Source organism: Delphinapterus leucas, chromosome 11 (genome assembly GCF_059928025.1).
Source record: "Delphinapterus leucas isolate spDelLeu-1000000601 "Yukka" chromosome 11, BTC_Dleu_Yukka2, whole genome shotgun sequence".
NCBI lineage: Eukaryota > Metazoa > Chordata > Mammalia > Artiodactyla > Monodontidae > Delphinapterus > Delphinapterus leucas.
Window position 1 is genome coordinate 64,586,208 of NC_143139.1, and position 26,851 is coordinate 64,613,058.

Genomic DNA, 26,851 nt, shown 5'->3' on the forward strand with positions numbered 1-26,851 from the left:
AGAAAACTCTCTGCTTTTAAAGGACTCATTATAAAATCAGGCCCACTGGATTATCTCTCCTTAAAGTAAACTGATTTGAATTCTTAATTACAGCTGCAAAATTTTTTTTTGCATCAGTACCTATCAGCGTTTGGTTGAAAAACTGGAAGGGGTGTAGGTACCAAAATTCTTGGGGGACATCTGCCTCCATAAAGGTCAGACGTAACAAGACAGGTTGACCAAGATCATCTCTAAGTTTCCTTCAGATTCTGATTCTGTGATCTTCTGATTCATTTGCCTGTTCTATGGATTCTACCACCAAAATAGATCTAAAAATTCACCTCTTTCCTATTGCTATCATTTTATTTCTTCTTTGCTGAACAAATCAGATGTTCTATGAATTTGTCCCTTTTCCTGTTTGCAGTTATCAGACTGGACTTGATAAAATGCACTGCTGAACATCTGATTCTGTCACCTTGACAGCTTTCCATTGCCTGAGAAGCTATCTATGATCTTGTGCCATAGTATGTCCTCAGACTATTTCTCTTTGTCATTGCCAGTGTCAATTATAAGCTGTAAACTTGACTTAGATCACACTACCCCCCTCTTCTTGAATCTCTACCTTTACAATTAGTGGAATCTCCTCTCACATGCAGCCTTTTCTCTTAACACTTTTCCTGAACCCCCAAATCAGTCATATTTCTCTGCTTTGTGTTAGAATATTTTGAAAATGTGCCTTATCTCCAAGAGGTCTGAATTCAAACTTAGTGGCTGAAGGATTTCAATAAATTACGGAAACTCTACTTTTTGGTCAATTCTAAAACTTCTTCCTCTATAAAGGTAATTGTTCCTTAAAATAACTTTTTCTCTCATTGCTCTTATGCATAACTAAAGATAGTGTGTTGTAAGTCATATTATAAGTGTTCTGTTTGTAGAGCTACCTTTTTAAAGGTTACTGTTCAATTAAATACAGTAAGATTTGATGATAAATATTAGTATTTGAAAACAGAGTAATTGAATCTGATCCCATGGCTTTAAGTAATTTACTACTTGTTTTCCATTGCATTAGACTTTCTCTCCCAGGTTTAGGCAAATTTATAAGCAATAGGTCTGTAGATAGTTCAGTAAAAAATGAAGAGGAAATCCAAATTTTTAACTCAAGTCCAGATCTCCCTACAGAACTCCAGACTCATGCATCCATCTATTATTTGACATCTCCTTCTGGGTATCTGATAGGCATTTCAAAGTTAACATGCTCAAAATAAATTCTTAATCTTACTTGCCAAAGCTTACTTCTTTCAGTCATCCCCTTCTTGGTTAAGTGACTTCGTCTTTCTGTTTGCTCAACCCGAAGACCTTAAAGCTTTCTTCTACTCCTTTCTCTCTGTTATACCTGACATGTCACACAGCAGCAAATCCTGTCGGCTCTCCTGCAAATTATATTCAGAATCTGAATACTTGCTTTCATTTCTGCTGCTGCAGTCCTGCCTCACGCCATCCTGATCTCTTGTGTTGACACTGCAGTAGCCTACTAATTACTCTCCCTGTTTTCATCCATCTCTCCCTTGTCTAGTCTCAACACAGTAGCTAGAGTGAAAACATACCTCAGAGCCTGTAACTCCTCTGCTCATGTGAAAGTCTTAAAGTTCTACAATGTCGTATATAATCAAGCCTTCGGCGTTTCTTCTCAGACCTCACCTCCTACTAGCCACGCTGGCCTCTTTTTTATTCTTCAGATATACCAGGCATGATTCCAACATAGGGCCTGTAATCACACATTTCCCCCTGCTGGGAATGTTCTTCCTCCAGTCACATGGTTAGTTTCCCCACCTTCATCAGGAACTTCATGTCTCCTAATCGGTCACGCTTTCTTTTTTTTTAGCCAAGGGCTGTCCTCATTTCATTATCGTTGAACTCTTTCTCCTTTTTCCCTTTCTTATTTTTTTCCATAACACTAATCATTGTCCAAAATACTGTATATAATACTTATTTATACTTGTGTTGTATATAAACCTCTGGAATGTAAATTACACCAGGGTAGGGACTTTTGTCTGTTTTGTTCATTGTATTCCCAGCACCTACAGTAGTACTTGGCATAAATTAGATGCTCATTAGGTATTTATTGAAATCTGAATCAACATGATATGTTTAGGAATAAATGACCTTTTTACGAATGAATTTTCTAACTCATTAATTTTCTTATCTTTACTGCACATATTAACATATAGTTTTTATGAATTGTGTAATTTTCATACAAGTCACTGTTATCAGTCTCCCTATCTCAGCCTTCTGAGAAAAGGTCCTTGCACATATACAAGGACAGGCACGAAAAAAGTGCCCATGTCACTTAATTCATTGTTCTTTTATATTTCTAAGCATAACACACTTATATTATACTTGTCTAATAAGTGACTGTTTCTTGAAAACAAGACATAAGCCTATGTATCTTGATTTCCTAACACCAGCCTCAGAGCCTGACACACGGTATGAATATAGCAAACCAGTGGTTAATACGAAATCTAATAAATGACTCCAAGTAGGACCATGTGATTGTAGGTGATATACAGATACCTTATTCTGTGTATTAATGTCAGTGTGCTTGATGATGTTCTAGAAAGGGTTATACTAATTTTAAATATATGCAAGATAAAATAAAAATTGTATACATTATTAATTCATTTAATAATCTTGTTTAAGTTATTTTATAATCAGCATCTACTATATGTAAGATGTGTTTGTGTCTATCTAGTCATTTAAATATAAGAACGTCTTTCTTGGGAACTGAATATTAAAAACTCAGACCCTTCCTCAGAAAGTACATAGGATTATATGAGCATGCAATATTTCTTTGTACCAGTGCTTATATAAGGAACCAAAGTAAGTTTTTATAAGTAACTTGTGAGTGAATTTGGGAGCAAAATTAGGAATAAAAACATCACAATTGTTTTGTCCCCTAACCCTTTGGACCATTGCTCTGTGAAGCATCACCTTAAGTTTCTGCTTATTAAATGTGGGGATATTAATCTAAGGGCAGTTGTAATAAGAGATCACCACTACGTGCATAGTAAAGAAATATTTGTAAATCCCATTTCTCCCTCCTGTTCACACAATGTTTGGTAATTCCAATTGTTTTCCATTTTTTTTCCCTTCAACTTTTAGTTCCCAGCACTCCCACAAATATTGCTTTTTCTGATGTTCAGTCAACTAGTGCAACATTGACATGGATGAGACCTGACACTATCTTTGGCTACTTCCAAAATTATAAGATTACCACTCAACTTCGGGCTCAAAAATGCAGAGAATGGGAATCTGAAGAATGTGTTGAATATCAAAAAATTCAATACCTCTACGAAGCTGACCTAACTGAAGAGACAGTATATGATTTAAAGAAATTTAGATGGTATAGATTCCAAGTGGCTGCCAGCACCAATGCCGGCTATGGCGATGCTTCAAATTGGATATCTACACAAACCCTGCCTGGTCGTAAGTATTGTTCTGTATGTGTATATATACTTCTGCATTCAAGAAAAAGCTCTTTAAATATTTTTCCATAGAAATCATTCAAAATATAGGTAAAGATTGCTCTTGTAACTTTAAAATATAGGTAAAGATTGCTCTTGTAACTTTAGTTTTATATTTTAAAATTAACTGGTCGCCCTAATTGCTTAAACATCATTAACCATAATAGCATTTATTTTTTCTTAATTGAATCCCTGAAATTCAATTTCAGTCATTATTAGGGCTTTTCTCAAACTCCCAGAGTGGTACCAAGGTCCTAGAGTCTTATATTGTAACAAAAAGCATTATGATCCTCTAAGTGGTCTGTCATTAGGCTATACTGATAGCCATCAAGTACCCTTCGTCTATGCCTACATCTCCCCGTCATATCTGGAAGTTCTGCTGCTTTTATGCCAGGCTTTACCACGTTTTCAGTGACTTTAGGCTTACACACACACATAGAGTTTCAGTGATAAATAGATGCTGTTGTAGACCTTTATAAACAGTGAAATAAACTTTGATCTAGAGGCTTTATTTTTTAGGTTGCCAAATGTGTATCTTCTTACTATTCCCCGGAGTACCTGGCATAATGTTTATAGAGTAAATGTTCAATGAATGTTTGTTACTGCAATTCAGCATTTGAGACAGAATCCAGACAACTCAGCCTTCAACACAGTCGTCCAACCTCTCTTCTTTGTGGCTCTTGGACTCTTGATTTCTGTGAGATCTGCTCTTCTGGTTTTTCTCTCACCTCCCTGATAGCTCTTTCTCAGTCTCTTTTGCTTACTCTCTCTCTCTCTCTCTCTCATTTTTTAAATCTAAGTGTTGGAGTGTTCAGAGATAATATACTTGGCCCTTTTCTTTTTTTTTTTTTTTCTTTTTCATTGGCCCTTTTCTTTATCAACACACAACCCCTATGAGATCTTACCTTAAGTGACCTTATCCTGTCCTATGGCTTTAAAGTCTACTTATATAGTGATTATTCTCAAGTATCTATTTCCAGTTCTGATTGCTCCCTGGAACCCAAACAGTATATTTAACTGACATCATTGGGAAGGTGTGTCTAATATCCTCTCAAAATTAACGTGGTCGAAACACTAAGTCTCATCGTCTGAATGCAGAAAATGAAAATTTAGGCACTGTTCTTTTCCTCTTCTACTCTGCCAATGATTTATTTCAACCATGCTATCTAAACACATCCCTCCATTTGCATTACCAGCATATTAGTCCTATCCTTCATTACTGCTACCACTGCGTTAACCTGACCTCCTTAGCTTTCACGCTGATCTTTTTAAATGTAAATCAGATGATGTCACTTCCTTGTTTAAAGCCTTTCAGTGAATTTCCATTGCTCTTGGAATAAGATTTAAATTTCTTAACATGATTAACAAAGCCCTATGTGACTTGGCTCTTACCTAACACTCTAACCTCATCCATAATCATTTTCCCACTTACCATTATCCTCCACTTATACTGGATATTTTTTGTGTTGTTTGAACACACGTAAGTACTAGAACTTGGCCCTGTTCGTTTGGATTGGAATGTTTTTCCACGTCTGTCTTTGCATGAGCAGCTTTTTATAATGTATACTTCTACTTGAATGATTCATGCTAAGAATGAATTTCCTTGACCACCCAATCTAAAAGAGCCATACAGTTTTTTTCTAGAATATCATCTTATCTTAATGAAAATTTATAATTACCTGATCATTTTTTAGTTATATGTATTTGCTTATTTTTAGAAGGTGTCTTGACCATTGCTGTTTCTTTATTGGCTAGAATGGTGCCTGGCAACAGTAGGCACTCCATAAATATTTCCTGAACGTGTTAAACTTGATTAAATAAGCTAAAATGGGGGAGGCAGAATGAACTGTTTTCCAGTGCAGGGGATAGAGAGGATGATAGCGCCATAACAAAGAAAAGGAAAATATGGAAAAATCAAATCCAGGTTGCATTTAGTCAGTAATTATGGTTATTTTGAGCCTGTTAACTTTGAGAAGAAATAACTATGATAATCTAATTGACTAGAAAACAGAAAGAAACAGATGCTTAGAGATTAGAACATAGGTAAAGTTCGGAATTTTAGTTGCTTCAGCCAGTAAGAATAACCAAAATTACAAGTGACCAGGGACAACTTGAAGTTACCTGAAGACATCAGTCAGGTACCATAATGAATGAAGCAGGCTGATGTAAGGCGACTGAGAGTGGTGGAAACCTTGGCAGGTTAACAGAACGTGCTGTCTACAGGGGCAGCCACTACTCACCTCTGTCTGATTACTGTCTTATAGAGAAGTCATGCTATTAGGACTTAGGATGTTTTCAAAGAAATAGGAAACTTAGATTTTTTAATGTGAAAATACTTAATTTCTTGCTGTAACAAGTTTTTAAAATTTAAAAACATTTAGTTTTTTCAAACCAAACATGTCAGTAGCCCACATCTGGCCTGTGGGCAGCTAATTTGTTACCTTTGATTAAAATAGACCATATACCTGTGCATCTGCTGCCACTCAGGGTTCCCGTCCCACTCCTTAGGAGCGTCTCACTTGGACAGAAGCCTGCTACAGTGAGCCAGGAATTCGAATTTCTAAATGTATCATTTCCTCAAGTACTCTAGACAGGATGGTGGAAGATGTTCAATTAGCATAAAACAACATATAACCTGACCAATTCAAAAGCTGGTAAATGAAACTGGGAAGTTGTATTTTTTTTTTCTTTTTTTTTGCAGTACGCGGGCCTCTCACTGTTGTGGCCTCTGCCATTGCGGAGCACAGGCTCCGGACGTGCAAGCTCAGCGGCCATGGCTCACGGGCCCAGCCGCTCTGCAGCATGTGGGATCCTCCCAGACCGGGGCACGAACCCGTGTCCCCTGCATCGGCAGGCGGACTGTCAACCACTGTGCCACCAGGGAAGCCCGGGAAGTTGGATTTTTAAAGAATCCCCCATTCTTATTCTGAAAATTTGAGAGTCTTTCTGCTTGAATGTCATTTCTTCCCCCCACCGAGTCCCTCCACTTCCAACCCCACTTTAAGGTCTATGACCCACTCACTAGAATTTGGTCATTTTCAATTCCCTACTACTCCACTTTGCCTATTCTAGTTTAAAAGAATAATGGTAGAATATTTCAAATATTTCACAATCGGTGTGAGCTTTTTAAAAAATAAATAGCATTATTTTTCTAGTTTTATTAGGATGTGTTCCTTTGCCATCGGTGGTTAGTTGGTTGATTTGTTAGTTCTTGATGGAATGGAGAGGATAATCTTGGCTTCTTTTTCACCCCAGCTTCCAGATCTTTACTTGATGACTAATTGAAAGAGTGCCTTCGTATGGAGTACCAGTTTGACTTTTATCTGGTACTTTTCTTCTCTCTCGGTCTGGTATCTCACTGCCACAATTTGACTTCTCCATCAGAGAGTACTTGGGTGTGAAAAAAATTTATCAGTAGTTATAGTAGATTTTCTATGCTACTCCTATTCCCTTTTATTGTTCTTTATCCTTAAGGACTAATTTTCTACTCTGTTCTTTATCAATAAGATAGAAAAGGGGATACATGGAAAGTTGCCTTTCTACCACTGTGATTAAGAGAGAAAAGTGAAAAGATTTATATATTTCAGAATTTGTTACAACAGACTTACTATTTTTCTTGGCATTCTCAAACATTAGCTTTTCAGCTGAGTATTCATATGGGGGTGGTAATAATAAATTAATTTTGAAAGTTATGAGAATGAGTTGGTCACTCTTCATTTAGTCTCAGAAATGAAAGGGACATTTTTCTAATGATAAATGTATTTGAATTTCATAAGTGTATGGTAAAGTTTTATTTATTAAGCCAAGGAGAGATACTCTGAGGTGGCATTTGATATGAAAGACAGAAAGACACTACATATATTATTGCAAGACAATATATATAGTGAACTACTAACATATTGTATAAGAATATGAGAAATAAGAACAGTCAAGCAACAAAAATCTTGAAGAGTAGTAATGTTTTTAAGATTGAAAGCAAGTAATGCTTAGATTTTGATTCTACATACCAAAGATGAAAAGCATGACAGACATTTTGCAAACATAAAAAGTAATCTGGATGAAGAAATTTAATACGATTTTTTATGTCATTGATTCCAAAAAAGTGTTATGTTGTTTTATAAGAAAATAAAACAATGAAAATGAATGATTCCTCTGAATTATGGAAAACACTAAACAACAGTATAACTTAGTATAAAATCACTATTTCAGATTTGTGCATGTTACTCTAATAGCATCAAGTTGTGCCCAAGCACTTATTCCCAGAACTTCTTATCAAAACCTGGAGCTTCTTTGATAAGGAGCCTAGCAATTGATAGCTAGTTTGAGGTCAGATTATTCAACATTTGAATAGCTCAAAGAAGAAGACCACCCAGTTGGAATAATAAATATTATAAGATGTTCTCAAATGACTTGTAGAATAAGAAAATATGTTGTATTAACTCTCTCTGAGCTCATAAAGAAGAGCACTCAAATTGAAGATGCAGGGAGCAAAGCTGGAATGCAAGCTGAGAATTACATTGGGTTACTTTCTGAATCTAGATCTGCCACTGTACACTGGAGTGAATAAAAGAAACAACATTCGGTCAGCTCAAGCTAGCATTTCTTTCTCCCACATACTCTGATCTAGAAAATTGAAACCAAATTGTTTTTCTGCTTAAATCATCTGTATAAGAGCCATTACTCTGTACTTCATGCTAAGTGTGCAGAGATACAAACATAAGCACAGAAATTACAAATGGCAGAAATATTTAACTTGAAACATTAAAGTCTTATAGCTTATTTTACTCATCTCTTATTTTTCTGATTATCCTTATACTCAAAAGCAATTTGAGTTGTGTGTGGGGGAGGAATGCACAATGGAAGCTGTTAAATATCTCTGTGGTGCACAATAGGTACTTATAATGCGGAGGGAATGTACAACTTTAAAAGAGTGTGGGTGTGAAATTTAGTATGGAGTGAAATGGGACTCTCATAATGTGCATCTCCTATAGACCACCAGGACTGGAAGACAGCAAGAAAGGAAAATTCCTGGGGTAACACTTAGGTTGTGAAAACCACGGGATACCATACTCATGAGGAATTTTAACTACCCAAACATCTGTTAGGTTAAAAAAAATTCAGCAAAACATGCCTCATCAAAGAAGCTTCCAAGGAATGCAACTTTATGATTTAAAAAGAAGAAAAACCAAATAGAGGGCAAAGCACTCCTTAACATTTTTAAAAATGAGACATTGTTGATGAGTTACTATATATTCAATTATTTTTCTTCATATATTCTAAATGGTATAATGCACTTATAGTGTGGTGAAAGCTATCATAACAGAGGTAGGTATTCTCCTTTCTATAAAGAAGCAATTATATAATGATAAGAAGAGATGTTAGCCATAAATAAATAGGAAAATATAATTCATGACATGAAGAAGCCCATTTTGTGGCAGTGGGTTTTTAGAATAGGCTCTATCCTGGTGCCAGTAAAGGAATTGAATAGAATTTATTCTAGACATGATGGTTGTACTTCTGCAAAGTTAATTATATGCTGTTGAAAGTCTTCTAAGTTAGTTGCCTAAGACTCCCAAATGTGTAATTCAAGACGACATCTCTCTCTCTTCTAGACCTGCAGATTGAAGTTACTGGTATGACCGCTTAGGTTTCCACAGACATCTCAAACTCCATATTACCACTGTTCCTGCCCCACTGCAAGCCTCCTCCTACCTGTGTGTTCCCTGTTTCAGTGTATTGTACCATTGTTCGTCTGATTGTTCAAGCCAGCAATCTAGGAATCATTCTTAATTCTTTTTAGCCTTTCCCACCCCCAAGTACATACCTAACTCCTACTGACTTTCCCTTCTAAATATTTCTTGAATTTGTTTATGTTTCTCTGTTAAGGCTCCCTAAATTCAGCCGTCTCCTAGATTATTACAAAAGATATCTAAATGGTCTTTCTGTTCCCATTTTCTCTACCCTCCACCTGAACCTAGTTTTTGAATACACCTATCTATTATTCCTCTGCTTAAAATCTGATAGTTTTCTATTTTCCTATTGTGTAAAAATTATATTTTTAGTATGCTCTATATGGTTATTTATGATTTTTGTTCATATTCCCCACATGTACTTTGCTCTTTCTCCTTTGTGCTCCAGAGAAAGAGCAAAGTATGTGTGTTCTTTCTTACTGTCCTTTCTGTCCTCTTTTGGAGACCAACTGCCTCTTCTTTGCAATGGAGACCAAATATCTCCTTTGCAAAGCCTTCTATAAATTCCTCTTTCCACTCCCACCTTCCAAAAATTGTTTCTAAATACTGAACGTATTACATCATAATTGTTTATCTCTCTCTCTTGTCGAACTCTGAGCTCCTTACAGGCAGAGATGACAGGTGATCATGTCTTATGTATGTTTCTAATCTTCATGCCTATTCAATATCTAAGACTAAATGAATATGGCATTTGGACTCAAGGAAGACATTTGACTTTAATTGGAAAGTATTTCAATGTCAAAATTCTCCATATTGCAAAAATGTTCGTACAAATTTTCTTTCTGACTATAGCTTGTCTTTCAAATATTTACATGGTTATTGTCAAAACTAAAATTCTCCTGGTCAGTTTCCATTCATGTTTGACATGTTCAGCTTCTTTTATTTCACAAAACCAGTTTATTTTCTTTTACTTTATTTTATTTTATGTATTTATGTATTTATTTATTTATTGGTTGGTTGGTTGTAAAGGAAAGATTGCTTTATTCAGGAGGCCAGCAACCTGGGGAGAAGGCAGACTCATATCCAAGAACCACTCTCAAGATTTTGCTTGACCATGAAAGTTTTTAAAGGGAGAAGGGGAAGTTAATCGCAGTTAATCATTTGGGGAAGGGGTGTCAAGAGTCTTATCTTCCACTGTGTGCAGATTTTCTTCTGATTGGTTGGTGGTGAGGTAACAGGGTGTTGCTTCAGGAATTATACTCTGCCTGAAGTTACCACCTTCCACCTGGGTGGGGGCCTTAGTTTGATTTTAGATGCTATCACTTTCAAAGTAGTCTCCCAACCAGTTGTTAGTGCCCCAAAAGTTGTCGCAAAGAAACGGCACAGAAGATGTGCCCAACGGTGTTGACAATGAGCAGGAGTTGGTCTAGCTGGTCTCAGGACTTAATGAAGCTCAGGTTCTTGATGTCGCATTGCAGAAAGAATTCAGTGAGAGACAAAGTGATGGGGAAGAAGTGGATTTATTTAGAGAGAAACACACTCCACGGATGGAGTGTGGGCCATCTCAGAAGGTGAGAAAGACCCAGTCTATTTTATATTGTTGATTTTTTTTTCTTTTTCATTAATTAACATAAGTTTGAATTACTGCATGTAGAAAAGAAATATGCTCATAATAAATTGAGGAGGATTTCAGACAATGAAAGAAAATAATAAATGCCTATTTCAGAGTGGATTGAAGCTTTAATAGTATCGAAATGATTAACTGAGATAATAAACTGTGATTGATAGTCCATGAAGAAAACAAAGGAGACCAATGTATAAATTTGGGTTGCTAAGTATAATTACAAAGAGAGGATATTTACATGAAATCATAATTTAAAGAACATTATAGTAAGCATGTAAAATTGTCTATTAAAGCATTCAACTGTATACTTAAAAGAGCTTTTGCCAGGTTATTAAACAGCTTTCCATAATATAAATAAAAATATTTTGAAATCCTATTACATAAGCACGTATTTTTCAGCAAAATCACTAAAAATCAAAGGATAAGAATGATCACTATATTATTTTTTAAATCATCAATATTATAGAAAGCCTGGGTTTTTTTTTCTTTAATCTTATATGCTTTTATTGCCCGTATCAGAGTTTCTTTCAGTTTATTTGGATTTTTGTGAGATGAACCATTCAAGGTACATGAAAAGACATAAGTATGCCTCTAGAAAGCCTGGTTATTAAAAGAATAAAAGAAGAAACAATCTTTCTCCTAATAATAGCTAGCTGTATTTTATCTTTTAAAAATTCAATGAATTCTCCCACTTTCTCATCGCAAACTTCAAATTTCATGTTGAATTGAATTGATTTTGACTTTTCTGAGAATCTTCTTTCTCTTGGTTTAGAAAGAAGTGTGAAGTACATTTCATTCTTTGTGATTTCTGGTCATTAACCTCAGTTCAGGCCTGCCTTAGTATTAGGCCCTAGGCCAACAAATTTTCAGCTCTGTTTTCTTCTGCATTTATTAAGGAAGAAGGGAGAACTCTGATTTGACTATGGAAAACTCCCATTTCTGAAAAAACCATAGGATTGCTATGTCTGGTAGTTGAGGGCACCTTTTGGTTGGGCCCAGTACCTGAGCTGAGACTCCTTGGCTGGACAGTTAAGAATAATGACAGAAATAGCTAAGCTTATCAGGTGTTTATTATGTGCTGGTACTATTCTAAGAACTATACACACATTGATTTATTCATGAACCTCATTCATTTCTAGGTTAGAGCCTGTGCTCTTAGATCTTGACAAAGACTTGGGTAAAGCCTCATGGTGGTATGAAAGTACTAAGAGATGGAAGGGTGCTAAGTAGTATACAAAGAGAAGATAGGTGAAACCCTAATTTAAAGGAACTAACAGAATGCATGTAAAATTAAACTATTTAATAAAGCATTCAACTCTTTTTTAAAAAATTTTTTATTGAAGTATAGTTGGTTTACAACATTGTGTTAATTTCTGCTGTACAGCAAAATGATTCAGTTGTATATACATTCTTCTTTATATTCTTTTCCATTATGATTTATCATAGGATATTGAATATAGTTCTTTGTGCTATACAGTAGGACCTTGTTGTTTATCCATTCCATATATAATAGCTATAAACCCAACCTCCCACTCAGTCCCTCCCCCAACCCCCTCCCCCTTGGCTTGTGGTTACAAGTCTATTCTCTATGTCCATGAGTCTCCTTCTGTTTCACAGATAGGCTCATTTGTGTCATGTTTTAGATTCCATATATAAGTGATATCATATGGTATCTTTATGATTTAGTTAACTTAGTATGATAATCTAAGTATGATAATCTCTACTTGCATCCATGTTGCTGCAAATGGCATTATTTCATTCTTTTTATGGCTGAGTAGTATTCCATTGTATATATGTACCACATCTTCTTTATCTATTCATCTGTCAGTGGACATTTAGGTTGTTCCCATGTCTTGACTGTTGTGAACAGTGCTGCTGTGAACATAAAGGTGCAGGTATCTTTTTGAATTAGAGTTTTGTCTGGATATATGCCAGGAGTGGGAGTGCTGGATCATATGGTAATTCTGTTTTTTGTTTCCTGAGGAAACTCCATACTGTTTTCCACAGTTGCTGTAACAACTTACATTCCCACCAACAGTGTAGGAAGTTTCCCTTTTCTCCACACCCTCTCCAGCATTTATTTTTTGTAGATTTTTGATGATGGCCATTCTGACCGGTGTGAGGTGATACCTCATTGTAGTTTCTATTTGTATTTCTCTAATAATTAGTGATGTTGAGCATCTTTTCATGTGCCTATTGGCCATTTGTATTTCTTCTTTGGAGAAATGTCTATGTAGATCTTCTGCCCATTTTTCAATTGGGTTGTTTTTTTGTTGTTGAGTTGTATAAGCTGTTTGTATGCTTTGGAAATTAAGCCCTTGTCAGTCGCATCATTTGCAAATATTTTCTCCCATTCTGTAGGTTATCTTTTTGTTTTGTTTACGGTTTCCTTTGCTGTGCAAAAGCTTGTAAGTTTGATTAGGTGAACTCTATATTTATTTTCAAAAAAAACAAAAACAAAAAACTTTTGCCAGGTTGTTAAGCAAGTTTTCCAGAATATAAATGAAAATAATTAGAAATCCCCATTTGCATGAACAAGTGGAATGTCTTTTTCAGCAAAGCACTAAAAACCAAACAGTTAAAGGAAACTTAAAGGATAATCAGTATGTGGCATTATTAGCTTTGAAAACTGAGACTAAGAAAGACCTGGAGATATTGTACAAGCTTCTGATACATGATCCAACCATCTCCATTCCCAAACAAATTAAGTGGGACTTGCCCTAACACACATAACCTCTAACTACACTTTTAGTTTCTCTTCTCTTTAATTATACCCTTGATAGTTATTTTACCCTGATTATACCTGCATACAATGCATGGGAGAATGAAGTAGCAATGTTTATCCCAGCCCTAACACTCTGTAATGGTGATGGCCTTATCTGAATTATTCCAGGTTGCTCCTACACATAGCTTCAAGGTACCATAGAAATGATGATGTTTTCTTATGTTCTTACGGAACATGATGACCTGTTATTACTCTAGAAACTTTGGGAATGAGAGGGAGTGATGGTAGGGAGAAACCTCTTCATCGTTTATTCAGAATTAAAATACATGAACGGCACAAGGAGACCAGTGTGTGGAGTGTCTGTTAGCTGGATGCAAGTTTCCATGTTTATCACCAGCTCCCAAGCCCTCCACCACTAACTACATTCCCAGTCTTCACAGAAACAGTAATCCCCCTTTCTAACCTTGTTACCAAGAGTTCTAATCATTGGTACCTGATCTGAAGAGCAGTGCCACTGCTTTTTCCAATAGTACGTTGATGTTACAGAGCAGTGGCTCTTAAACTTGTACCACGAGCATTAGAATCATCAGGAGGGCTTGTTAAAACACGGAGTGCTAGGCCCTACCCAGGTCTTCTGATTCAGTAAGTCAGGGGTGTGATCTCAGAATTTGCTTTTCTAACAACTCCCCAGGTAATATTGATGCTGCTGGTTTGAAGACCACATTTTTGAGAACCACTGTTGCAGAAAGTTGTTTTAGGAACATAATGCTACTCTAGAAAAAGTTGTATTATCTGATCCTAAAAGCAGTGGAACTAATATGAGAATATTTCCATTCTTACCTGGCATGGCTAATATTGGAAGTGAGAGTTTTTTGGTATTTTGTATTTTTTTCCACCTAAGCTAACCTGAAATGACTCAGAAAATTACTCATTCAGCATCAAAGAAAATGGTCATACAATGAAGTCTAATACTGTGGGCATCCATCAATCATTCTCAGTACTCATCAAACAGTCTAATAGGTCAGATTCTTATGATTGTAATAGTTGCCCATTGTGCTACTATCTTGCTGTTGGGAAATCTAACTGTAAAACAAAATTAAAATCTTGTAAAAGGGTAGGAAATATTTCATACACCAACAGTAGTATCTCATACTGGGCAGTGAAATCACTGGGCTCTAGGGAAACATTCAACACCAGTGAAGGATAGCCAATTAGTGCAGTATTGTAACCAGTCGGATGTGACCTGAGATGCTCTTGGCCTCCATCAATATGGTCAATCTAATCGCTGAACTTCTTCAGGGCCCTTGATGCCCTGAATTATTTAAGATGTAAGGAAGCCACCCAAACAACCCAGCCAATTAGATTTTGTTTAGTCCTGAGAGACATCTAAAACTTAAAGCAAATTCCTTCAGGTATGGTGAATCTAAGGCAACTCACAGTCCTAGAGGCTGTTAATACTTGTATAAGCTGAGAAAGAATGGGAGCCCTTCATTTAGTGATGACAGTAGATAGGAATCTGATGGTCCAGTGTACCACATCCTGAAACTAAAGTACCCTGAAGGGAAGGACCTTTAAATAAACTTGAAATGAACTTAAATTCAAATAGATGTGCAGACAATCTAAATCATACATGTGTACAGAGCTCAATATTTTTTGTCTTGTGAGTTGCTGTCAGGTCATTTATTTATTTATGCTTATTCTTTAGGAAGGTCACTACAGCATGCATTAAAAACCAGAGTATTTTCTACAACATTTTTCATCATTAAATAAAATTTACAGGGATCTGCAGAAGGCAGAGTTTCTAATAACTCTTTGAATGTGCTTATTCTGAAAGTGTAGTATTAGACACACCAAAATTTGATGGTTCTTAATCAAAGTGTCATAGACTTGGGGGCATTCAAACTTTTATATGTACTAGGCATAATGATGGTCTATCCAGACTCACCTTTCAGCTAACACACTTAGCATGGGGACACAGATGGATGGGAAAGATGACCCTGACCCACATAAGACCCACATTCCTGTGCAAGGATAGAAGCATGATAATCAGGAAATGATGGTTGTTAGTTACAGAAAATGCATTATTGTGAAAACCAGGGGAAAAGTGCTTATGAGAGGAAGTGATTGGATTATGGGGAATGAGAGAATAAGGATAGATCATTCCTACTGAGTAAATTGCTGTGATTTATAAGAGAAAGGGTATAGTGATATCTTGGCCTACTACTGACTAGATTCATTTCACAAACAATCCTAAATCAGAATGTGACAGTTTATGGAGAGACAAACAAAGTCTCCCAAAGATGCTTATATATTACTAAGCTTTTAAACTGGCATATTTTCAGTTCCCCATACCTTTACTGCTTTAAGCTTCCTTTATTTTGATTGTTGACATTCATAATTGTAATTTTGTATTCCCCCTTATGTAACTCTAATAATAGTTTACTACACACTGGAATAAAAGAAAAAATAATACTGAATTATTTTATTATGCATTTTTGGAATTTTGATAAATTCCAAGAGAAAATTGCATAAAAGAAACTTGAAAATGTTATTTGCTTAAAAGTACATTATAATATTTGGACAATATTAAAATAATTAGATACTATTTTATAGTATACTTTGAGCATTTGGTGTTCTAAATATTTCTCTTAAAATATCCGTGAATTAATCAAATGTTTATCTTTCATTGCTTTACACAGATGAAATATATATTCAGTTATATATTATGTGCATAATAATATATTCATATCAGTTTAGTTAGGTATGTATTTACTTTTTTAATTTCAGATTTAGGAGTTCTTATTCCATCATATTATAATTCTTCAAGAATATAGATTAATATAATATGTTCTAAGAGAAATATTTCATAAAGGATTTAACACAGGGAACACTTGTGTAACAAAACAGGCAATTTTATCAAGTATACTGAAAATGCAAATGTTATTAAGAGAATCTGATTGTTTCTTAAAAAAGAAAGAAAAAAAACACTTTAGGAAAGTTCAAGAATTAAAGCACAGCTCAGCGAGGGGCTAAATACCTTGCCTTTTTATAATGATTGATTAGTGCATAGAACTTAAAATATTTAGTAGTTCAAGTGGTTAGTATGTACCATGAATGATCTTTGAATGTCGTTTTTCTGTCAGCTCTGCTTGGGGTAGCAGACACTCCCTGATGAGGGCTTTGATTGCTGGTATTAAAGGAATGATTGCAGGGTTGACATTTTACTATGAAAGACGAGAAGTTGAAGCAAGGCATCATACTGCTTTCTGAGCTGGTCTACAGACATGTTTGCGAGACTAGCCGAGGTTTTCCTTGGCAAATGGTTTTGGATCTGTCCTCATTTGAGACCCCAAAGATCCAGACTACAGAGCAGAGAAGACACAGACATAGAAGAATATTTCCAGAAAATATTTGTAAAAACAAGCTACCATCAACCTAGTCACAGAAAAATCTCATCGGCTTTCTTATCACAGAAAATTCTCAGTAAGCTGTCCATGTTATCTGGGCAACAATAATGCACCACCTTGCCTGCCTGCTAGAATGAGTTAGGTTTAAAAGTGTAATCCCGACAGCCATCGAGTTTATATATGTTATAGAGGTATAAGAATAACATTCTGGAGATAATCTGTCCTCTTTTGATATAATGAATTTTGGCCCATCTTCTTGGTATGAGTTAGATACCAAGCACCAAAATCTATAGAGGCTCCTTCTAGTTCATGATATTAGTTCATTAAACTATGGCGTTTATCTTTTTTGCCTGTGACAGCAGTTCTTAAAAGACCTTAGCCGTGGCATTAAAGGCCCTACACAATCTGGCCTCATTTCCTGTCTGACTCAACATTCTGACTTACTTGGCTTCAGCCTCACTGGAGTCCCTGTTATTCCTAGAATACACCAGGCACAGTCCTGTCTCAGGGTCTTTGCACTGGCCATTCTCCTCCCTGTGACACTCCTTCTTCAAACATTCCCATGCTCCCTCACCTCCTTCAAATCTTTGTTTAAATGTTACCTGTTTGGAGAGGCATAGCCTGACCACCATATTTTTTAAAATAGTAACTCCTATCTACATTCCCATCCCAATTACCCTGCTTCATTTTTTGTCATGGTACATATCACTTCCTAACATAGTATATCATTTATTTGTATGTTATATATTAATTTATATAATTTTTTAATAATATATATTATTTGTCTCCCTCCACTGAAATAGTGGTTCCATGATCTTTGTATCTTTGGTTTTCTTCTCTATTCCCAGCACCTCAAAAATGCCTGCCTTGAGTAGGTGTTCAATAAACAGTTGCTGAGTGAAGAAGAGTGGGTACATACTAGAAGCTCTATATGGATAGGTCCACAGCTACCTTGATCACTTCTATAAGTTTGGTGTCTTCCCAGTCCCTGGCACATAGAAGATGCTCAATAAATATTGATTGGATAAATGCATAAATTTCACCTAAAAGCCAACAGAACATTTTGGTAGAAATAAAGGAAAAGGTAGGCTAAAATATTTTCCTGTCTCATACCACTTGAAATGTGCAGCCTGTCAGAAAATTCTTCCTCTTTACAATGGTCCATACAGAGCTAGAAGGCAGGTTTTGCAAAAACATTAATAAAGGATAAATAATCAATAGCCACCTTAATAAAGCTTTACTTAGCTTCTAGCCCATCCCCTTTTACAGAGTCAAAGGCAGGAGACAGGCCATTGAAACCCACAAAACATCTTACATTTTTCAGAGCCATTTCTCCATGAGGAAAGTATATAATGATGATCAGTAATGGTGTACCTAATCCTGAAGCCTATCCACTCCTTATTTCTAAGGAATATCCAGCTTGGGAAGGAAAGAGAGTTGCCACTTTTGAATATGGAGTGCATTATTCTGTGAGGGCATCCAAAAACAATTATGCTGGTGGCAGGAGACCTCCTGTAGCTCTCATTTGTTATGTGTATAGTTATCTAAATGAATTATGCTACAATTTGAGGCAGTTTTCCTAAATCTAGGATCCTAAAGTTAGAATAAGACTGAAGATCTCAGGACATGCAGGGTGTGTTTAAGTGCTGAGATTCCATGATCTCTCTACATTTAGTCACCAGAGAAATCATGTGCCTAATTCTGTCATTATTTTTAACACCTCTCAGCTTATCGTACCTCTGAATCCAGGAGCATCCCCTCCTCACTCTCTCCCCTGGAGGCCATATAGACTGGATCTCTGAGTCAATGTTCAGAGTATTGCACAAAGTTCAGAAAAGGTACAAGTAGGAAGCATATGTTTGTCACCCCAAAAGCATTTTCCCACAGAAACTTTCTTATACATATTTCCTAGAGTCATCTATAGTAACATTTGAGTGCTTCTTTAAATTGTTTCAATGCTACTATTAAAAAATACCTTTATGGGCTGAGCTGGGCTCCCAAATTCCAAAACATATAATATCATCTCTCTTGGAAACGTTCTAAATACCAATAACTCATTCATAGTTCAAAGATTGTCACTACTATTAGCATCTTAAACAGCTACCTGGTGTTGAAATAAAACTTTTGTCTTTCTTCAGAGCCTGTGACTCACTTGAACCAGATATACTTGCCATATTTATACTATCCCAATTTGTAAGGAATTATCTGAAAATTTTTTAAAACCCTTTTCCATCTTGGTCCTGTCTCCCTGGTTCTAGGCTCATCTTTCCAGTTGCCAGGCAGGCATCTGAATCCTTGTGAGTATCTCAGACTTAATGAGTACAGACCAAATTTATCATCTCCTGCCATAGTCTTATCCCTACCAAAACTAGTGTCTGTTCCTGAACGTGCTGTTGTTGTGAATTCTAGCAATACTCTCCCAGTATTAATACATGAGTTAGCTTTTACTACATTCCTCTATTTCACATCTCATCTGCCCTTCAGTTCTTTTTATTAGATTTTCTAAGGGCTCTGGGATTCATCTCCTCCTATCTCTACCTACTGTCACTCTTCTACTTTTGGGTCTCATCAGATCTCACCTGGCTTTTTGGAAATAGCCTATCTGGACTCATTGCTTCAGAGCACATATCTTTTTCATAGCTGCATCAGATTTCTTCCTAAATCATTAGAAAAATACTTCCCTTCTCAGAACTTTCAGTGACATCCCATTGTTTAAAGAATGAACTTCAAACACTTTTAAGATAATCGAGTGCTCCCTAACTTAGTTCCCAAATGACTGCTTGAGGCTTGTTCCCTACCCTATCCCTCCATTAATGCTGGTCTTTCTGTGATATCTCTATTCCTTAAATTTAGAGGTTCTGATTTTTTTTTTTTGTACCATGCATTCCTTGGACAGTCTGGTGAAGTGTGTGGACCCCTTCCTAGAGTTATATTTTTCAATTATAAAATAATAAGCATAAGCATAAGATTAATAAGTGTAAGAAAGCCGTTCTGCAGAAATAATATTCTGCCTGTGGATCCCATTGTTTATATCTTTGTGGCTTTGCTTAGGACCTTCTTAGCAAAGAAGTGCCCCCAAACCTGCCCCTCTGATTATTGAAATCCTTCTCATGTTTCAAAGTCTATTCAATCCCCAGCTCCTCTCTGCAACTTTACCTTGACTCCCCACCCAACGGTACTCACCACTGTCTTTGCCGTCTCATAGTAGATTATTTGTATTTCTAATTAGTTCTTATCTTTACTTTGCCCTTTGTTATAATATTTTGTATTAATTTACAAAAAGGGCCAAACACTAAACTAATGGGCTACTTTCACACATTGTGTGTTCGCAGTTCTTTTTAAAACACTGTGAAGTATGCATATGAAGAGAAAACTGAGGTCCAGAAATTTTATTGTCTGACCAAGATCATACAACTTGTTGCTGTTATAAATTTGAGGAAGTGAATATTTTCTCTTCTTCTTTACCCCTTCTCAGGATCTAAGGAATGATATTGTTCAGTAATGTTTGTTCATGTGGATTTAAAAATCAGAAATGCTGGGAAATACTCATCTCCCAATATTTAATATCCCTGGAATTGACGAGGGGCCGTGATAGGACAGGGATGTGTAAACAGCGTTTCTAGGTCAATGTCTATGTCAAAGTAACTGTGACTAAATCCTTCTTAACATACCGAAAACTCTTCTAATTCCTAGTAGTTTCACAAATTGAAATTTCAACACAGGTTTTCATCAGTCAGTTCCTTAAAATATTATTTCTTGTTTTGCACTCTTGAGGAAAGACAACAATAATAAAAGCAAGACAAATTAAAGAATTTGTTTGGAATCCTAATGAACTCAGGAAATGTTTACATTTGTAATAATAAGATCAGTTGTATAACCTATTTCCTATGCTACCCCTCAGTGAAAACAATAAACCAACCCAATTTATTGATACATTTGTAAGACAATACATTTTAAATATAATTCACTTGAACCAGGTCCACTTTTCTGTAGTCAAATATGTTTAGTTTCTGCAGGTTTTCCTAAAACAACATTGTTAAGCTAATTATTTTAAAATAAAATATTGATTTGTTCAAAAAGATTTATTTTAGCAATAGTAATGCTTTCTTTTCAAACTGTTATTTCAAGTTTAAAAATCATGTATTTATGACCATTAATTTCTCATATGGAAGTTCTTTATGCATATAATTATTTTGAAAGTAATTACATCGTTTGATTTGCCAATGCCTTTTAGCACGCTGTGAACTATAAATTTATGTATAATTAATTCAGCATGATTATCCTTTTTTACGGTCTTTTCTATTATCGTATTGTGGCAAATACTAGCTTCAATGTAGCAAGGTAATTGAATTTTTTCTATTTTCATAGCTCCAGATGGTCCTCCTGAAAATGTGTATGTAGTAGCAACATCACCTTTTAGCATCAACATCAGCTGGAGTGAACCTGCTGTCATTACTGGACCAACATTCTATTTGATAGATGTCAAATCGGTAAGGCGTGTCTTACCTTCTACAAAAGACAGTATAGAGCATGGTTAAGAATATAGGTTTTGGAAGCAGACTTTGAATTTTAATCTCAGCTCTGTTAGGCAGCTTACTTAACTTGTTTGTCTTTCAGTGTCCACATCTGTAAAATAAAGATTGATAATACTACCCAGTGTAGAGAGATTTTGTGAGGACTAAGTTAGAAAATGTACCTAAAGAACTTAAAACATTGCCTGACGCATAGTAAGTGTTCAATAAATGTAAATAAAGTATTGTCACCATGGTTATTATTGTATTTATCGTCAGGGTATAGATGATGTATATAAACGAGGTTAAGTTGATAATAATATATTGGTTTAAAATACAGTGAAAACGAACTCAAAACATAAAAGGAGAACGGACAAGGCATTAGGAGAAATATCTCCCAAATAAGATAGCATCAGAGCTTAATTTTGAAAATAATTGAAGCAGAACATGAAAAGGAAATGGTAATAGAAGTTAGAATAATAGAAAAGTTAGCTTCCTTCAGGAAAAAGCAAGTAGTTCTGGAATCCTTGGTCAAAACTTTCAAGAAGAAAAGGCTGAGAGATGAGGCCAGATCAGGAGGCAGGCTTATAACATGTTATGGAGTGTGGGTTTCATGGTAAGGGCAGTGGGGTGCCAATTGTGGAATTAAAGCAGTGTTGGGATACAGATTTCTGTTTTACAGGATCAGTATGGGTACATTGTAGAGAATAGTTTTAGAGAAGTCCTGGGGGTGCAAAATTAAATAAGGAGACAGGAAACTATAAGAGTAAAACTGGGGCTTCCCTGGTGGCTCAGTGGTTGAGAGTCCGCCTGCCGATGCAGGGGACACGGGTTCGTGCCCCAGTCCGGGAAGATCCCACATGCCGCGGAGCGGCTGGGCCCGTGAGCCATGGCCGCTGAGCCTGTGCGTCCGGAGCCTGTGCTCCGCAACGGGAGAGGCCACAACAGTGAGAGGCCCGCGTAACACACACACACACACACACAAAAGAGTAAAACTGAACAAGAAAAGAAGGACAGAGGAAATGGAGTGAGGAAAACAGAATGAAAAATAATTTAAAACTACAGGATTTGGTGAAAAAAATCTGTGGATGGTGAGTGAAGAGAATAATCAAGGATGACTTTAAGATATATGATTTGGAAAATTGTGAGGAGGAACAAATTTGTAGAGGAAAGGCATGAATTCAGTACTAGATGCACCGACTTTAAGATGCCTGGGAATCCTCCAGATGAAGATAGCCCATTAGCAGTTTTTTTTGTGGATCTGTAGCTCCGGAGAGGAAGTTTGTATTCCCAGATTTGGGAACTGTTGGTGTTTCGATGATAGATGAAATAATATGAGTAGATGAGATTAACTACACAACATGTAAAGCCTCTTCTGTAAGAACTAACCTGAGGATAGTATCCTGGGGAATACAAACATTTAAATAAGATGTCCCTGAAGACACCAAATTGGAGGAGCCTTCCGGACAGAAGGAGACCCAAGCATGAGAGTCAAGCCTTTCACCTAAGACAGGGTGCTGCACAATGTGAATAATGCAGAGTTGTTATCTAGGGTTAGAATTGGAAATATCTCCTTGCCAGCCTGCTTGAGCTTTACTGGACCTGATGAGCAGTCTCTTACGGTTGCATCTAACACGTTAAATTAGGTAATTCATGGTGAATTCTCCTCTCCTTGCTGTTTCTATCCATCTCTTGTTTAACTTTTATGATTTTTTTATGTCTTTATATTATTTCTTAAAGGAAATACTTCTTTCTCAAAAGACGTGTCATGATTAAAAGAAAGTTTCAGGGTTTATTGGTACATTTGTTCTCCCATTCAGTCTTCAGTTTATGTTCCTTTTTTAGAGCATATCTGTGAAGATTTTTAGTTAATAATTAGCCAAAAATAATCAACACAAATGACAAATGCTCTGGGAATAGCATTAAAAGCAAATTATAAAATGTTAATGCTGGGGTTTCCCTGGTGGCGCAGTGGTTGAGAGTCCGCCTGCCGATGCAGGGGACACGGGTTCGTGCCCCGGTCCGGGAAGATCCCACATGCCGCGGAGTGGCTGGGCCCGTGAGCCATGGCTGCTGAGCCTGCGCGTCCGGAGCCTGTGCTCCGCAACGGGAGAGGCCACAACAGTGAGAGGCCCGCGTACTGCCAAAAAAAAAAAAAAAAAAAGTTAAATGCTGTGCTCTATCTATCAAGTAAAAGACACTTTATTAAGGAAAATAGCTCTCTCTTGGAATTTGGTTGTGTTTAAAGGAGGGAAAAATAAAACAGTAAAAATAGTGATTTATAACCTCATTCTCTTAGCATTCTTACTGAGATTAAAAATGAGCAAGGGAAAGAGAGAAGGATGGAAAGATAACTAATATTGTAATTGCTTATTTCAGTTACATATTAGCTCTTCATATGCATTGTATTATCATATCTAATAACATTTTGATGTAAATGTTATCTTCATTTTGCATAAAGGGGAACTGAGGCACAGAGATGATAAATAACTTCTCAAATATTAAGATGTGGCTAAAACCAGTAGACAATGGTGTGATGGAAAATAGGAAAAACCATCAAAAAGCAAATAAAAATTGCCAAACTGAAATATATGCTCACCAAAACACCTTTGGATCAAAGATAGCAAAAATTCAAACAGATTCTAACACTTCAGAGTTTCCCTAGGATTCTTGCAACTAAGTTGTCATTTGTTCCTTCTTCCCTTCATTCTTTCAACACACTTTATGTTTTTAATTTTTATATTGGAGCATAGTTGATTAACAATGTTGTGTTAGTTTTAGGTGTACAGCAAAGTGATTCAGTTATACATATATACATGCATCTATTCTTTTTCAAATTCTTATCCCATTTAGGTTATTACAGAATATTGAGCAGAGTTCCCTGTGCTATGCAGTAGTTCCTTGTTGGTTATCTATTTTAAAAATAGCAATGTGTACATGTATCCCAAACTCCCAACATGCTTTTAAATACATTCAAATGCCAGCATTGTGGTACGTGCTGGGTATGTAGAAGTGAACAAGTCTGACGTGGTCATTATCCTTATAGAGTTTATCTGCAGCTCATTTCATGAATATATAACTATCTACCTTCAAAAGTCATTGGCTCGCAGGCCAAAGAAGAACGTATGTCACTGAATTTAGGACTTATGCTGCAGCCTGGCCTCTGCCAAATACTAACCGCAAGGGCATAAAACTCTTCCCTTAAAAGACTCAAATTAAGCAAAACTTGACAATCTTGAATAAAGATATATGGGCTCAGCTATCATCCTGGATGATTCTACTGGAAATTAATGCATTTTGTGGCCCTTTGTTTGTTGGCCCCTTTATTTTTTAACTTAGCAAATACTTAGTAGCTTCTTTCACCAAGACAAAGATGGAAAACAAAGTTCTGCTTCCAAGTAGCTCACACTCTAGAGAATGACACCAGAATATAAAGAGCTAGTTGTAGAGTATGAGGTATGCAGTCTTTTTTGGAATATAAACTAACAAAGTAATTAATTATGGGGGACATAATATATAGAGGAGACTGCACAGAGAAGATGAAATTTGTTCTGTTCTGGGATGTAAGAATTAAATGGGGGTGTACCAGGTGGGGAAGAGTGCAGGTGGGGCAGGCAAAGGAGAGGAAAATAGAACCAGAATCTAATTACTGACAGTGTATATGAAACAACCACACTTCAAAAAAAAATGGCAGACATTTCATCATAATAATCGATGATCAAATATGAGCAAACAAATTTGGAACTGATTGAAGGGAGATGATGGGTCAAAAAGGTCTGGGGTTTCAGTCCTGGGTAAGTGGACGAATATTAGTTAATGATAGTAGGTTTAGTGAAGAAAGAAAATGAATTTTTCCACATGCAGTATTTGAGGGCACAGCATTCTTTTTGAACTTTACTGTATATTTTTTAAGATATAGTAGATCACATGCATGTTATTTCATGTTTTACTACTTGCTATTTGTTATCCATTTTTTAATGGAAGGCATTGGAATAATTTCGTTTTACTTTATAAGACCACGCCCCATGACTTGGTGTAGAGAGGTCTGGACTCTTCAAAGACCTGGGAGTAAATCCTGTCTCAGCTACCAAGTTGCTATGGAATCTTGAGGAATTCAGCTCAACTCAATAAAATCAGAGTTGAAATAGCTATAGTAGTCAGGCAAGGAACATCAAGGAACAGTCACAATGAAGCTTCAGTGATGAATTGGAGACCCCTGCCCCATTAGAGGAGCCACCTGTCACTCATCTCTAGATAATTGTTACCCAGCATGAATATAAGCCTAGTCATAGGGGAAATTTTAAAAGCCCGATTTGTATGAGATATTTAGATGTTGACAACTAATTAAATACTAAATACACACTTTCTACCAGTGGGTGCATGCACCCGATCAATTGGATTCCTACACTGATTGATTTGTTTTTCTGACAGTTTAGAAGTGGAACACCTCCCTCCACTGCTCTGGTTCGATCTGTTTGACTTTTTGCAGATCTGCTATTTTTCAGCCTTTTGCTGTGTTTCTCATAGCAACATCGTTTTTAGTTTAAAAAGTTCTTAGAAAAGAGCATTTGAAGAACATATTAAACAAAAAAACATCTTTCAAAGTTATGAGAGAGGGTCAGGTTGAAAATGAACTTGATAATGAGGACAGTGTATCCAACTTGTTTTTAAGTCTTTCAAGTACTTGAGAGAAGCAGGCATAATAGAATTTCAAACTTGCTGTTGTTCATCTCAGGCAAAGCCCTTCTACTTAGTGCTAGAAACTTTAGCTGTGTTTAATCCCTACAGTGAATAGGCCAGACTCTCCATCCAAGACAGACTATGTTTTAATAAATTATACAACTATATTTAATATACCTAAGCATACTCATTTGTATACATTTAATAATTATGACATCATGTTAATTAATTGATTCCTTACTTAGTGCCTTGCATGGTGCTAGATCAGTTTTTCAAACTTCAATTATGACCAGCATTTTTTAAATGAATTGGAATAAAATTAAAAAGAGCAGAAAATAGCAAAGTGCATTTCAGAAGTTGTATTTCTGAAAAGCAATTTTCAGTTATAAAGAATACACACACACACACATCCTGAATTACGTTGCAAAATGTTTCATTTTTGTTGATCATGGTAAAAAAAAACAATTGCAAATTTCTGTGCCGGCTACTTCAGATCTGTTTTTTCTGAATCATCAAAATATTTTAATTAGATATTATCACCCCAATCTTACATATACAGAAAGTAAGACAGAGAGCATAAATGACTTATCAAATGCTACAGGAGTTATTAAGTGACCAGGTTGGGATTTGAACCCCTGATGGCTGGGAACCAACCTATATTCTTTCTTCTGTAAAACACTGGAGTATAAAAATAAACAAATGGGACCTAATGAA

At 36.1% G+C, this 26,851-nt stretch overlaps 1 protein-coding gene across 1 annotated transcript in view; it reads left to right on the top strand.

Moving 5' to 3' along the window:
* Positions 1–26,851, top strand: part of PTPRQ (protein tyrosine phosphatase receptor type Q) — a 254,741-nt gene that overhangs the window by 160,675 nt on the left and 67,215 nt on the right. The window contains exons 43-44 of the mRNA XM_089921589.1: positions 3,139–3,462; positions 21,315–21,436. Of these exons, the coding sequence (XP_089777715.1) occupies positions 3,139–3,462; positions 21,315–21,436 (446 nt within the window). The remainder of the gene's footprint in view (positions 1–3,138; positions 3,463–21,314; positions 21,437–26,851) is intronic.